Source organism: Penicillium daleae (assembly GCF_028827525.1).
Source record: "Penicillium daleae strain IBT 16125 chromosome Unknown utg000007l_segment0_segment0, whole genome shotgun sequence".
Lineage (NCBI taxonomy): Eukaryota > Fungi > Ascomycota > Eurotiomycetes > Eurotiales > Aspergillaceae > Penicillium > Penicillium daleae.
Genome location: NW_026623155.1, coordinates 1,698,460 through 1,713,779, shown reverse-complemented (window position 1 = coordinate 1,713,779; position 15,320 = coordinate 1,698,460). Strand labels below are relative to the sequence as shown.

The following is a 15,320-nucleotide window of genomic DNA, read 5'->3' as shown; positions in this document are numbered from 1 at the left end:
AGTACTACAAAACAATTCATATTCGTTGGCATTTCTATAGTAAAAACGGATAAAATATGTCGACCCAATGATCTAGTTTCACGGGGTTTCTGCTCTTGCATCAACTGAAGACCCCTTTCAACGCCTTCCACGGCCTGCTACGGAAAGTTGCCAATGCAGAAACTCTACCATCCAGCACCAACAGGCCCATAATGATTGCCGCAGTTGATACAGTAGCGGCCCGGTAAACCCAAAAATATTGGCGACCAGGGCCATATGGCTCACCCATACTAAATATCCCCGTGAGATAAGTCAGAGGGATAAAGGCCATTGCAATGTAATTCATTAACTAACTAGTGTTTCGCGTTTTACATCACTAAGAGCTAAGAGTGGATGAAATCAGGGTTAAATCTCAATCGAATCACACTCCTCCTGTCCAAGGGAGAACTGAGTGCCAGATAGCTCGTCTCAACCGCGTTAGCCGAGCTAGGCAACCCTTGGCACGGGACCTGGCTTTATCTTCATGAAATCAGACAACATTCAAAGTCAATTTCAAGCCAAAACTCATTCAATCACCATGAGTGGCCGAGGAAGACCAATAGTCCGGCGACCAGTCACTCCTCTGGATCCAACTCTTACCACTCGTCCAGTACCGCACGAACGGGCTTTCACTGGGCGATCTTTTTGGACCCGGAGCCGCAGCAGATATCCAGAAGTCTGCACGACCACTCAAAGAAATCGATACCGAGGTTACTATGGAAACATTATATCCCCAACAGAGCCCCAATTCCAAGGATCTAACGAGGGACAACCCGACTCGCGACCTCCTCAAAGTGGTAGAGAGCAAGGAGAATATACTCTCATATGACGGGAAGGTGTTTCTGGAGCGAGATCCGACTTGGGGATTTTACGTTTTCCTCACGAGCTACTCGGAAGAAGTCTCTGCGAATATACCCCAAGCAATGGAGACGTTGATCGGTGTCCTGCAGCGCAAGCTACCATATTGGACGTGTCCCCCCTACGCCGAGGAGGCTTTTCGTCGATTTAAGCTTGATCTGGTCGAGGACCAGGCTGCTCTCGAGGGAGCAACGCATGATCGAATCCGTGCGGAGTTCCAGGCGCTCTGTCGTGCCAAAATTCGAGATGTCACGTCCTCTAAGGAATTTGAGGGTAAGGAGACGTTTGATTTGTGGTCTCGCGCACGGTATATGGCCTGTTTAGTTCTCGACGAAGCTGCAGTATCGACGCTGGCAAATGTTCCGCATTTTGAGGACCAGAAAGACCATGATCGCTTCTTGATAAACATGGTGATTTTGAAAGTTGTTGATAGGTTTTGGCAGCGCCCACCTCCGGTTGTTCTTTCGACTGAAGACTATCGGGGAGTAGCGGATTGCTCCATTGGGCGGCTCCCGTTGCTCTATCATGAGATCACATCATACTCAGGCTGGCATGCCGTAGAGCAGTTTTGGGACTATCAACGTCTAGGACTATGGGATTGAAGAGAATCGCCTCGATTAGTGGTCAAAGTCTTTGTATTTAGATATGTACCAGCTCCATATACAATTAAGGTTCGTTCATGCCAGGAAGATCTTATGACGTAATTCCATGTCACTGCTTCCATGAGTGAACAGCTCCGGGAATGATCCGAGTTATGACCACCACGACAGCGATTTCAAGTGCTCAACAGTCCGCTCGGTCGCAACCAAAGCAGGATCAACCCGAGCAAGTCCGGCCTCGCCTTGGAACGCAAGTGAGACCATGCCGAAATAAGAATGAAGAAGATCTGGACAATTTGATCAGTATTGAATTGCCGCTCTAGGAAGCATTTCACCTTACCGGGAGGATCTCCAACGCCCTTTCCGAAGCCACCGACCAGGTGCTGTGTCTTTTCTAAAAGATATTGCCGATTTCGTGCGTCATCAATCACACAATATCGATTCAGCATCTATGCACTTCATGAGCAAGGTGTTAGTCAATGGTGATCGGAAGACATACCATGAGTGCCGCGCCATTCCAGAAGGAGTAGCAGGTATCTGCCAGTTTGTTGCATCGCCCATTGAACCCAGCGCACGATATCGTCTCGCCTGACAACGGCGTCATATTCGACAGTCCACGAACCAAGTCGTCTACCGACGCGGTCCCTGTTCCTACCTCTACCTCAGCGGCCGTGGGCTCCTCTTCATCACCATTATCCGACTCGCCCTTCTCTTCCTCCCCATCTTCCTCGCCGAGTAATTTGTCCGTCTGCCGCGATGCCAGCCAGCCCACCAGGGCCTCAAACCCCCTTCGACCCCGGAGACAGCAGCTGGTCAGACGGGGTTCTATCTGTTCCCTGACGCAGAAAGTGCAGAGATCCAACTGCACAATATGTATGACCACCTAGCTCGCTGGGTCAGGAAAGTGGCGCGCAAAGGGGAAGGGTGGTACACGAACTGTGCGATTCGCGAAAAGGCGACTCGCCCATTCCGCCGTCGTAGCTCTGCTCGAAGGAAAAGCGATCAGTCGGGCTCAGAAGGTCAGAAGGATAGAACAATTCACGGAGAATTTGTACCTGACAAGCCTCGATGAATGAGGTTAATTTAGACACGTTGATATCCGGTATATCTTCAACGCCCTTTCCAGATTGGCCTCGTAGGATGTAGCGTATCCCGGAAGCGCAGCAGCAGTATCGTAGATCTTGATCCCCTTCAACAGTCCCATTGGGACCCAAGACTTCTCCAAAACTCCCGTCTTCTCGCTGTAGCTTCGGAAGCCACTCCAAGCATTCTCTCCGCTTCACCCTTGTCAAGTCATCTCCCAGAATGAGCAAGTTCACCAGCGCAAAGAATGTCGCCGGGACATTTGCCGGGTCCCAAGCCTCGTTATGTGGTGTCCGCCGTGCATCGCCAAAGTCTGTGCCTGAAAACCCGCGGAAGCCTCCCGACGGCACTTGGCAATGGTATAGCCAGTCGATATACCCTTGTCTCTCCTCCGGGGTGGTTTTGCTTTGTAGAACACCGAGAACGTCGAGACCGCCGAGTGTCAGGTAGGCGAGAAGCATGCGATTGGAGTCATTGGAGATATAGGCCGAGGGGAGGAAGGTCTTGAGACAGCGGAGATAATATTTGACATGGCGCTCGGTGTTGAAGATGGGCGCCGCCATGGCGACCGGGTTTTGACAGTTGAATCTGCAGTATTAACTGACAATAAGGGCGAGGCTAGCGATTAGTCCATGCGATTTATTCGCGACTGGGCGTGATTCGTCGCGGCGACACCTGCGACTTGTCGTGGTGGGGTTTCTTGATCGGAGCAACAAGCAACAGCTTGCGTTTCCCCACATGCTTTTTGGGCTCGCGGGACACTCGGACCAGCGCCATCTTCCAAGGCCAGTTTTTCCCCATCACCAACCTTCCCACAGCACTCTCAACCGCGAAGATGGCTCTCGTTTCGTCCAAAACACTCATTCAGGCACATGCCGTACTCCTGATTATCATTGCCGGGTATCTAGTCAAGAACCCCAACTATATCACCGACTCCGACCTGGTGTTTATGATGGGCGAGGCCTTGAAGATTGTACGCGCATGGCCCAACAGCTGTACCACTGCTCTCCCCAATCAATCCCAAAACTAACGTTTTTGCAGGACTTCCCCGTCGCTACGAGTCCCGCACAATCAGCTTTCGTCTTCTGTTCTGTCCTGCTCTTTGCCGCTGCCTTAGTCGACATGATCCTCCTCTCCAGCCTCCCCTTCCACGAAGCCCTCGACGAGGCCCTGCCGTATATTCGACCCCTGCGAAACTCAAACCTGCCGGCCGAGGACCTCCAGGCGCTAGCCAAGCTCCCCGAGTATATCACACGGTCTCTGACAATGTACTGGAACGTGTGGGTCAGCATTTCCGCCCTGCGGTTCGCCCTGTACGGCGGTATTTCTTTCTTCATCTACCAGGCCCGCGGGAGCTACCTGTTGTCGTCGTATACCTCCAAGATGGCTCCTTCGGGATTGGAGCAGTTGAAGAGCCGTGTAGTCTTCACGTATGCGTTTATGGAAATGATGGTCTGGTTCTGGGTACGTTGATTCCCTCTTCAAGCGAATGATCGCTCGCTCTTGTCTTGTGGAGGGAGACCTTGGTTGGCTAATTTATGATTTACAGGTGTTTGTGACATGCCGTGAGGAACGCCAGCAACGATTGTCCAAGCTCCTGGAGGATGCTCGCGAGGAGTCCAAATAGACCCGAAGCCCGCGCCCATCGAAAAGTGTACCATTAGAGAAATTGTGTTCATTCCATGTACTAAGTATGTCAATATTATTACATATAGACTAGCCTATCAAGGCATAACGATCGCGAAAGCATTGACAAATCATTCCATCTCATTCCCTCACCCGTCAGTTCATACTAGGCCATTGCACGCCTAGACGAGGATGGCAAAGGCGGCGGCAGCACCAGCGGCAGCCATCAGGGAGGAGTCCATGTGCTGGCCGAGAACAGCGGCGCCGGTGGTCGCAGCCGGAGAGGCAGCCGATGAGGAAGCGGCTGAGGAGGCCGAGCCAGAAGAGGAAGCCGAGCCAGAAGAGGACGCCGAGCCAGAAGAGGAAGCACTGGTCGTGGTGGCAGTGGCAGAGCCAGACAGAGTGGTCTCGGAGGCAGTGTTAGTCCCGTTGGTGCTACTGGTCGTAGTGCCAGAAGCGGTGCTGGTTCCAGTTGAAGACCCCGAGGTGGAGGAGCAAGATATAGTGCTAGGCAGATCGGTCACGCCGCCGCGAGAGCAGATGCCCTTGGCGACCTGGAGAGTAGCTGCAAAAAAGAAAGCATTGGTCAGTGAATACTCAGGCCATTCATGATTAGAGGATCACATACTCTCCTGGTCGGCCTGGGAGCACTTGCCAGCCACACAGCAGGCAATGTTGCTCAGGAACGACTTGTCTGCGCAAATGCACTCGACATTGAGACCGCAGCTGGCGGGGATCGAGCTAGTAGCGCAAGTTTTCTATGTCATCATTGAATTGTCAGTCCTTGACCTATTTCTGAGGTGGCGATTGGCCACGAAACGTAGACAATGGGAGAAAGAAACATACCGAGCAGTCGGGCAGAGCGTCCAGACCCTGGGCAGAGACGGTAGCCAGCAGGGCGGCAGCCAGAGTGAACTGAGTGAACTTCATGCTGACTGTGTTTATTTATGGTCGGGGGGTTTGAAGGAATTGGGGGGAATACAAGACTTTTTTGAATTGACGAAGCTGACAGGGGATGGTTGAGAAGAGAAGGAGCGACTTGCTCTCCCCGCCTTTTTAAGTAACTCTGTAGGCTCCAGCTGGTCGAATTTGGGGTTTGGTCTCGTCCAGGGGGCTTGCAGATCCAATCGACGCCTTCTCTGGATATACCGCGTCGTTGCCGCTCTTGCAACTACAATACATTGACTGTATTGGGCGCTGTGAACCAGTGGCTTGGGCCCTTGTAATAGTGTTTGTGCCCCCGCTGGATGTACGGTAATCCGGTATTACATCTGCGGGCGTGGCTGCGGGATTGAAATTGCCGTGGCTTTAACACACGTTCTCCAACTTATCGACACAGCCAGATGGACCTTACCTCCATTCGCACTGGCCATGGCGAAAGAACATGTTCGAACCTGATGCTTCTACGCCCTGATATTCTCAACAACTACAGTGCTGTCTCTACATCGAAACCATAACAAAACCCAAGAGATGAAGCCCGGCCAACCGCGCAACGCGATGTAAGAACATTTTAGAAACATCTTAACGGAAAGCAGGTTGATCAAATCAGGCTGGACAGTCCCTCGAGATGTAGGCCTTTTGAACTGCCCCTATATCAGACGATAAGCACAGGCCATAGCATCCAACGTAAGGATAACGTCACTGTTAATAAGATATTCGTCGGTGAGATACATGATCATCTCGCCGTTCCTTTATTCCCCCAGGCTGATTCCCAATACAATATCGATGAGCTGCGTGGATTGATGCGGTTGGGCCATACGTAGATTCTTATCGTCGCAAGAAATCCCATCAAAGGAAACTGCTCCCGGGACATATTGTACTTGGGTGCAAAGTCTCACTACGTTGTATTACCTCAGACTCGGAATTCAGGGGCTAGCGTTTTATACATCTATCCGGCGTAAACCGGACTATCTAGGTCGATCCGGAACCCTCCACGAGTTTACAAGAAGATTGCAAAAGACTCAGTGATGAAAACGCATCTACGTGCATGTTATACGAGAGGCTATTCCTGGAAATCAACCTCTAAGAAGATACCGGGATGAAGAATTACCCTTTTAGACAAGCTTAGTTCCGAAATAAAACGCACACCGTAGTGTGAGCGAACGGCGTCATGACAGGTGACGTAAAGCTAGTATTGGCCAGAAAGCCCCGAGAAAAACAAAAAGCAGCAATTCTACTGGAATTTCCAATTCAAAGCATCATTGTTCAATCTCGCTTCTGCTCTCTATCGGGGACTCTGACGAGATCGAGTCACTCCAATCATAGACCCCTCTAGGTTTTGATTTTGGTGTTCTTGGTCTTACTACATCCTCAGTATCTAGATTCCGTGTTTGGTATTTGTAGATAAACACACAAGCATTAGTGCCTGAACGCTCGGATCTCTCGTATCCTGGCATCATAGTTTTAGGGCTGCTCGTGAAGGAATCCTTTTCCTCGCTTGATCTTTCCCACGTCGGTGTTGGATTTTCGACAGGGCTTTGAAAACTCCTCCCTACTCGGCTCGTCTAGGCTTATGAGTGGTAACAGTATCGCCGGCCTTGACTAGTTCGTGTATTGGCTTGGTGACGCCGGGTGGGGCTCTATGCCAGAACCAGCTTCTTGAAAGCGATATCTCGAAACTAGATTGATAAGGGTGTGATTGAGCTTGGGTGTCCTGGGGCTTCTTGGCGTGATGCTAGTTCTAGGGGAGGGCAGTCAAGAGTAGTCAGGAAGATATCTCTATGTAGTCGTGATACGATGGCAGATCATATGTTGATTTCGAGATCAGAGCAAGGGCCCATCCGGGTATGCATCAAGCTCTGAATATGTCATCGTCTTTCTTGAGGGGCTCGATAAAATCTCCTGGTCTATCGTAGGCTCAACTTGGAGTGGAAAAGCAATGAAAGAATTTATCGGCTTTTCAAACCTATGGAACCACGTTGCAGGACAACTCGATGAGGTCTGCTTCTTATACTTTCTGGTACAGTAGTGTCTGTGAATTAAGGTTCGGATGATTTACCGGCTTATGTTTTTAAAACAACATATAGAAGTAGATACACTTTGTTCTTCGTTATAAGTGAACAACAGACATAGTTGGCTGTTCTTCCTCCTCGGATGCGTCCCATCCTTGGTTCGGGCCATCCCGAGAACACTTTTGAAACCCGCACTTGCGTCGGAGTTCCTCGTGGTTACTTTTCTTTGAGACACCGTCAACTCTCCCTGGACTGTTCCTTCCGACAGATTACCCGGGCGAGCCACCGTAAGGCATGTTGATTTTTGCTCTCATGGTTCCCATTTGCTAGATCCTGCTATGCTGCCCGAGCATAGGACTAGCCAGACATTCGAGGTCGACGGCCATCTAGTAGCGACCAGTAGCTGGGATTCTGGTGCAGCATGAGAGTCTCATCCAATGAATGCTGGAGACAAGTACTGTAGGAATAAATAACCCGTGTAATACAGAGAGGCAGATTCTGTAACTTGTGGCAATGAATCAACACATTGTTCTGACTGTCACTGACAATAAGAGGATAGTTATAGCTTTGGCATATTAGAGCACAATCCACAACCAAAGACTTCGTGGACTCAAGTACCTCGAAAAGAGTGTTTAATATTAGTTACTCAATGTGAAGACTTGCTCCTTCTTTTGTTTAGGAAAGAGGACCGGCACTATTATCACCCTCGTTTCGCCTTTGTCAGTGCTAATTTACAGTTGAGTTAGTCGATCAGGATTGTCCTTAAACAAGTCTATGGCCTTCAATGTCCCTACTCCAGACCCAACCTTTCTGCAAGACTTGCCATCGGGATTCTCCTACATATCATAGATATTCCCTCACCTGGTATATCCAGGACCTCCTTCGAAAGACATAAGAAGTTATCACTTGTTTGTCGCCGATTTTGGCGTCTCATCGTTGATTTCCAGTTTGAAGAGATCGAAGTTTCCATGGGTCAGCAAGAGAACAGGAGGTCTCTATTGCGGCTATACCAAACCCCCTTCAGGTCAGTCTAAAGAACATCCCTTTGAGATGCCAAAAACAACCGAGAACTGTACAAAATGCTGACTTTTAGCATAATTACCAACACCGGCAGCATACAACCAAATGAAAGCTCCATGATTGGCGAGATGATGGATTGGATGCCAAAATTGCGCAGGCTGGTTATAAAAGTTGAATCAATTTCAGGGCCTGTCATGAGACTCCCCCTCCTGGCCCTGATTCAGAAGGCCTGTGAAAAAAACTCCACACATCGAGAATTTTGTTCTCTACTTCGGGATACCCGGCTTTCCGATCATTTCTCTGTGTGATGTGGTTAATCATGTGCGGTTCCCAGCCTTGAAGAATCTAGAGATATGGCGCGTCCAGCTAGAGGGTCTATATTGGTTGGCACCACGTCTTCAAGAGATTCGTGAGGCTGTCGCAAAACAAAGCGAGCAAGCTTCGTTTACTCGTCTCTAGCTAATAGCTTCTAGTGAAGAGGAGGCGATCATACGTGAATTTCGCAAATGGCGGAAGGAGCTTACCCACTTTTTCTGCAAGGAATTGCCTTGGTGAGTCCCACAATCTACACCAAGGGTTGGGCCGTATAATGGTAGCAGAGAAATTGCACCGCTGGACTGCTTGGGGCCCCATCGTGTTAGCATCAACATAGCACTCTTGCCACGTTGGGGCCGAAAGCATTTTCGAGGAATTGAGAATATAGAGTAGAGACGAGAACGCGCGTTTTGAGTCGGAACTAAAATTTGGTCATTGAATTATATCACACTGTTCCTGTATATTGTCTCCTTACTTAGGGTATGTCATTGTCATAGAATCTGTAGACTGTGTTGATGTAGTTACGATTCCTTGAAGAGTTGTGGCATTTGCATCTCTCCGTATGAACACAGCGGATTAGCAGCATCAATACACGAACGAGCTCCATACAGCCGCTTCTCCACCAATGAACGGGGCTGGGAAGCCCCCAAGACATCCACAGTGGAGCCTTTCTTCCCCAGCTCCTGCTTTGGGGTTTCAAGGGTTCAAGGGTTCTCCCGTCAAACGTCGTTCAGGGTTCACGGTGGTTGGCTTTCTCTCCTTATGCAAGGCATCACCGAAAATAAACCTGGCCACGGCAAGAGCCATGGGCCGCGCGGCATTCGCAAACTATCCAGCAAGTATCTTCTTATAAGGTTTGTTACGGAAGCCAAAGAGAGAACCTCAACCAGCCTGCAACGAATGTGATGCCTCGGCCAAAATTTCCAGTTGTCGCCGATCCACGCCAATAGCCTTTTACCCCCGGGTTCTGGATTTGGGGGAGAGTGGTAAATCTTAACAAGATTATTGAAGTTTGTTTGGCCCCATAGTCATAGGTGATCTCCTATGTTTTGGCGCGGTTACCCGTAAGATTATGATCGGAGGACGGAGTTGGGAGCATGTTAGCCGTGTACTGTACGGAGTAGTTCTAAGGGCCATGTTGGACTGGATATGAAACCCCCTTTGGGTGCGTTTCTGGGCAAGAAGTACTCCGTACGTGGTACGCTGCAGCACGCAGATCTGGCGCTGTTCCACGAATCCTGCCGTTGCACTCGAAATCTTCGTCCCCAAGGCCAATCACGCCGAGGCCCTTCACGGCTTGGAAGAGGGGTGGGCACCAGCCCCAACTGTAAGCTCGCACTGCAGCCAGCCCCGTTCCCTCGGATTTGGTCCTGGTCTGGTCTTGTCAACGATGATAATCTTCCTGACACTCCCTCGATCTTTACCACTGTATGCAAAAGAACCTCCTTATCTGTCGGTCGCGATCGCATTTAAAGGACGTGGTGTAATGGGTGCTCCAGCGACGCGTTGAGTTAGTCCTTCTTGCTGTGTTGATCACCCTGAGTCGAGCGATGTCCGTCGAGGTTTAACTCCTGAGCTCCGCCCGTTCGTTCCGTTTTATTTTTGTCTCATCTTAGCTGCTGCCAACTGCCTCGCATCGAACTTGCGACACCATTAGGCGTGTCGCCTAGCTGTCGCAATCATGGGTCTAGGAGTACTGGACGTCAAGAACGAGCACGTTCCTGGTAAGCTTGGATATCGGCAGTGTAGCATGAACCTCCGAGGCTAATACCTGTGCGACACCACCAGGGACCTCCAATATCTACGAACAGGACGATGACCGGAGCGATCATGCCGATACTACAGGGCTGAAACATGACTGGACGACCAAGGAACCTACGATTCTCGTTCCACAGCCGAGTGACGACCCCAACGACCCGTTGGTATGCGCGATCACAAAACCTGCTGCAATATATACTCAGATGCTGATGAAGTTCGGTTCTAGAATTGGCCACTATGGAGGCGCGACTTGATTCTCGCGATCCTATCCTTCGTAACGGTCCTCTGCACCACGCTTAGCTCCATTCTAGCTGCAAACACGGTCAAAATCGCAGACGTCCAGCAGATTACCTATGTCGATGCGGCCCTGCTCACCGGATACCACCTGTGTGGTGTAGGCGCGGCCGGAATCCTCATTGTGCCCACGGCTCGAGTCTGGGGTAAACGCCATCTGTTCTTGCTTGGCCATGTTTTGATGATTGCCAGCTGTATTTGGGCTGGCGCCAGCGGCACAAATCACAAGAGCCTTTTGTGGGCCCGAGTCTTTCAGGGAGTAGCTTTAGCTCCGTTCGAGGGATTGGTGAACGCCTGTGTCGGCGATCTTTATTTTGTCCATGTGAGATGTCCCCAGCTACCATCTGAATGCTTCGAAACTGACCTGTCTAAATTCAGGAACGAGGCAAGCGCATGGCAGTGTCTAATGTAGCTCTCTTCGGTGCCGCATTCTTGACCCCCGTCATTGTCGGAAAGATGACAGTGACTATCGGCTGGCAGTGGTCCTTCTACTTTGTGGCCATCTTTTTAGCCGCTTCATTGCCTCTGATGATATTCTTTGTGCCCGAAACGGCATACCGGCGATCGGACGATCTGAATACTGATTTCAAGCACAAATCTGGACACAGCAAGTCCACTGACTCCAATTTGGCCCTCCGTGACTCTGTCAACGAGGAATCCAAGGCCTTCGTTCCAGAGACTGGAGCTGTCCGTGGTGCATCTCGAGCGGAGGTGACCGCAACTCCGGTTCCGCAGAAGGATTCATTTCTTAGGTCACTACGACTGTTCACCGGACGCAAAACAGATGAAAAGTTCTGGAAGTTGCTGCTTCGTCCTTTCCCTCTGTTCCTTCACCCAGGTATTCTCTGGGTATGTACTCCAATCCTTTTATCAAAAATTATCTCAACGCTAACCAGTAATTACAGGCTTGCTTGATTCAAGGTGTAGTCATTGGATGGGCTGTCTTCATCGGCGTCATCCTCGCCCTTGTTTTTGAAGGACCACCACTCTGGTTCCACGAGGACCAAACAGGTTACCTGTACAGCGGGGCCTTCATAGGGTCCATGATCGGTCTGATCCTTGCAGCTGTCCTGACCGATTCCATGACCAAGTTCATGGTGAAAATGAATCACGGCAAATACGAGCCAGAGTTTCGCATTCTGCTGGTTGTCTTCCAGTTGATCTTCGCATGCATGGGCCTGTATGGATTTGGATGGACGGCTAGTGATACTATGAAGTACCACTGGGTACTTCCAGATGTTTTCTTTGCGTTCCTTATTATTGGGATGGTGATGGGTGCAGTTGCTGCGTCGCTTTATATTGTTGATGCCCATCGTACGTGGACCCATCGGCTCTTCAATTTCACGTCACGTCGCTAATAGTTACAGGTCAAATCGCGATTGAGGCATTCACTTGCCTGCTTATTTTCAAGAACATGTTCAGTTTCGTCCTGACGTTCTTTGCCTATGACTGGATGGCCTTCGGGGGCGTGAAGCACACCCTGATTATTCTTGGTAGCATTCAAGTTGGTATTTGCTGCTTGAGTATTCCCATGTGTGAGTTTTGAGTTGTTAACAAGAAATTACTATTTCACTTGGCTAATCTCTCTCTTGTCAGACGTTTTCGGCAAGTGGAATCGGTCATTCTTTGCGCGCCATGATATCCTCGAAATGCTTCACCTCTGGTAAAGGGGGAATCAGAGAGCTTTCGCACGATTACGATCAATATTTGTCTTATAACCACATAATACCTGAGCGGTGGTTCTGTGTTATAGAATATTTCCGGTTTCATTCCAAATGTACAACGTATCCCATAGCCAGCCATCAATACAATGATTTCCTAAGACTAAGCACACGTATCTACTCCCCGCTCTGTACCGAGGCATCATCACTGTTCTTCCTCTCAACTGGATACTTCTCCAGGCTCTCATACCACTGGATTGTCGATCCAATCATGAATGCCCAAGATCCCCAGAAAGTCGCAAGAGTAGCTTGATACTCCACACCCGACGCATTACTTGCCGGCCCCAAGGCACCGCAGAGAGTGAAGCCAATACCACCGATAAAGTTCCAGGTGCCAATGTGCCAACCGAGAACGTGAAAAGCCGGCTTATACCACTTTTCCTGAGTCTCGAGGGTAAACAGCAATCCGCTGATAATGAAGCCGGTTCCGCCGACTATTTGAGGAACCCAGTAGACACCGTTGGTCACCCGTTGACTCAAGTGGTCAAGAATGCCGGGGAGACCAGTGAAACCAGCGATCCAGAAAACCGTAGCGGCGAAGAATTGAACCAGTGAAGCCAGAAACCCCAGTTCGTGGAGGTAATGCGTCCGCAATTCAGTCCAAGACGGAAGCCAACGAAATGACCTCCCATCTGGCGAAGACGTCGTATACCCATCCGAAAGATCACGAGAAATCTGATGAGTCAGATGTCTGCCAAGACCAACAAGATTCCTCCGATTCACATGGTGATGCCGACACTCGTCCTTGCTAGGCTTCACCTTGGTAACACCCTGGCCCGCATGATTCTCCGTCTTCCTCAACTCCGTCTCCAAAGCCCACCCAAAACACCCAGTCTGATTAGCATTAACAGCCTCAAGCAACAAAAGCACACTCCCAACCTCAAACACCGTCGCACCAATAAACGCACTAATCCCTCCACCTAGGGAAACCTCGCCCGAAAACTCCGTCCCCGGATCCACGAGTGGCAACCACACGAAAAAAGCATTGATGATCCAAACCACCGATCCAAGCGTAAACGTCACAGCCACAAGCCATGAAACGTCCCAAACAGGCGCACTTGTCGCCATTCGCAGAATTCCCCGGGCAACAGCGCTAAACGTCGCCGTCGGCGGTGGAGCAAGGTACCCCGTCTCGGACGTCGGAGCGCGATAATCAACCTTCAACGGATGTCTCCCTTTGCGATTATCGCGCGAGCGCCAGAGATGCTCGATAGACCGTGCTTTCACCGAGGACGAGGGCGGTGTCGCGTCTGGCGTCAATTCGTGTTCGTGCTCCTCTTCCTGTTGTTGTGCCAGGGATACGGGTTTGGTCTGTCCACGGATGGTGGTGGTGGGCGCGTACCGCGCCCAGGTGGGATTGAGGAACGAGAATGGGCCTGAGACATGGCTGCGGCGGAGGGTGAGACTGGGATGGTCAGATAGGGGCTCCCGTCCCGGTCGGAATTGTTCGTTGCGGCGCATGAATGACTGCTCGTGGTGAGGATTTGGATGGGGAAGTTGTGTTGGACAGGCCTGAGCCTTGGAGCTCTTGTGGTTGGGCTGGGGCTAAGCTTCGTGGGTGTTTCCACTGTGGACGTCATGCCATGCACGGACTTCCTTGAGTGGAGACGGGAATTCCATATTTGATCTGGGCATCCATGGCAGGTTGGGAATATTCTCAGTAGAGATGTCTCGATGTGTTTTAAATTATTGATAGTTTAATATTGTCTGTACAAGATAAGCGTCAATGGGAAATGTCCACAGTATGTTCAGTGTTGTGATGGTATAGTGGTGTTTCATAAGTCTTCGACCACCTCCGCTCTACCACCCAGTCTTCCGCCCTCAGTGAGAACTTTGCCTGTATGTAAAGCGCCAAGAAAATGATATGAGATCTTGTCCTACTGTTCTTTCATTTGAAGTTGTGATCAAAGTCCATCTACCAACTCAAAAATATGAAATATTACCTTGTAATTGAAGCAACAGACAAATATTTTGGACTGGCAGAATATTATGTCATCAACTGCGTGGTCGGAGGCTTATGAAACAGCACTGTCGGTTGTAGGTCAGCTCCCAGTCCTGTACTTGAGTGAACTTCACATCCACTCTCGGTCTTGGACACTCGATATGCAGATAGACATTGAGCATTGCTTCGACAAGACTGTTGACAATCAAATAGTTATTTCCTTAATCCAGCACTCGTTCTAGGTTGGATGCGAAACTTGGTGATAGTATTGCTACACATCTGTGGGGAAGCGAAAGAAATCGAAATAGGTGTGAATGGTCTTTCCTCGAAACAGAACTCCGTCTATGTACACTCTACAGTTCAGTACTATGTCCGAGTGTCGAGTCAAAGTTGGGGTAGCCAGGAAAGCTTTCCAATTCTCCTGTACAACGCTGTCAAGCCATGACTAGGGGATCCATGAGGCCCTAATTACCTGGTCTGGTGTTATTTCATGTCCACGATCTTTGATTGGGTACTACCAAAACGAATCTTTCCAGCAATTGTAGCAAGGGAAAGCTGAAGAGAATTGCCCGCATGTATCTCGCGTGAGTACGAACGCAGTACTGTAGCAGTCTTGTCAGGGGTGCGGAGTGCAATGTATATTTGGCCATGCAAGGCCGAGGCAATGATGTCGATCAAGCCATCCACGCCGATCATGAACGAGGAGTGCAAAAATGTGATAACATGGACGAACTACTGGGCGATCCTGATCGCTTTTGATCTAGCCGAGTGCGAAGAAAAAAAAGAGTTCCAAGCCCTCCCAAGCCTTCCAAAGCTCTCAGCCCCCGTAAAAGTCCCCACGTCACCACCAGCCGAATCGAAAACGGAAGTTGAGCTTCTCCCAGTCCCACTGCGAGTCTCCACTTATTCCCACAATTTTTGGACTGTTGGGCTGTTAGCCTCTCTTAGACTCTGTTAGTGCGCCCTCCCCGCGTAAGGGCAGCGCCTCTCATTGATTCATCGATCGATTGACTCGGATGCGATGATGCAATGGGCTCTGCATTTTGCTTTTCCTCGAGGATCCCCCGTTGCAGACAACGACGTCACGGGGTGGAAAGAAGCTTCCGGCCTTCCATCCCATCCCCATCACTTCCCC

The 15,320-nt window shown here is 50.1% G+C and overlaps 6 protein-coding genes across 6 annotated transcripts; 3 read left to right on the top strand and 3 right to left on the bottom strand.

Annotated features, from left to right (window-relative positions):
* Positions 1-734: 734 nt before the first annotated feature.
* On the top strand, positions 735-1,478 carry N7458_007781 (uncharacterized protein; the record flags this gene model as incomplete). Its single annotated transcript, XM_056911163.1, has 1 exon — positions 735-1,478. One exon carries the CDS (start codon positions 735-737, stop codon positions 1,476-1,478), a length of 744 nt encoding a protein of 247 aa, XP_056763989.1.
* Positions 1,479-1,628: 150 nt separating this feature from the next.
* On the bottom strand, positions 1,629-3,121 carry cdc43 (protein geranylgeranyltransferase type I subunit CDC43; the record flags this gene model as incomplete). Its single annotated transcript, XM_056911162.1, has 4 exons — positions 1,629-1,762; positions 1,816-1,924; positions 1,975-2,300; positions 2,413-3,121. 4 exons carry the CDS (start codon positions 3,119-3,121, stop codon positions 1,629-1,631), a joined length of 1,278 nt encoding a protein of 425 aa, XP_056763988.1.
* Positions 3,122-3,393: 272 nt separating this feature from the next.
* Positions 3,394-4,185, top strand: N7458_007779 (uncharacterized protein; the record flags this gene model as incomplete). Its single annotated transcript, XM_056911161.1, has 3 exons — positions 3,394-3,531; positions 3,600-4,022; positions 4,108-4,185. 3 exons carry the CDS (start codon positions 3,394-3,396, stop codon positions 4,183-4,185), a joined length of 639 nt encoding a protein of 212 aa, XP_056763987.1.
* A 181-nt stretch (positions 4,186-4,366) lies between these two features.
* Positions 4,367-5,114, bottom strand: N7458_007778 (CFEM domain-containing protein; the record flags this gene model as incomplete). Its single annotated transcript, XM_056911160.1, has 3 exons — positions 4,367-4,749; positions 4,813-4,942; positions 5,031-5,114. 3 exons carry the CDS (start codon positions 5,112-5,114, stop codon positions 4,367-4,369), a joined length of 597 nt encoding a protein of 198 aa, XP_056763986.1.
* A 5,037-nt stretch (positions 5,115-10,151) lies between these two features.
* On the top strand, positions 10,152-12,189 carry N7458_007777 (putative MFS transporter; the record flags this gene model as incomplete). The annotated part of the gene is made up of 7 exons (XM_056911159.1): positions 10,152-10,194; positions 10,259-10,392; positions 10,455-10,844; positions 10,901-11,371; positions 11,428-11,836; positions 11,890-12,057; positions 12,119-12,189. 7 exons carry the CDS (start codon positions 10,152-10,154, stop codon positions 12,187-12,189), a joined length of 1,686 nt encoding a protein of 561 aa, XP_056763985.1.
* A 171-nt stretch (positions 12,190-12,360) lies between these two features.
* On the bottom strand, positions 12,361-13,704 carry N7458_007776 (uncharacterized protein; the record flags this gene model as incomplete). Its single annotated transcript, XM_056911158.1, has 1 exon — positions 12,361-13,704. One exon carries the CDS (start codon positions 13,702-13,704, stop codon positions 12,361-12,363), a length of 1,344 nt encoding a protein of 447 aa, XP_056763984.1.
* Positions 13,705-15,320: the final 1,616 nt, after the last annotated feature.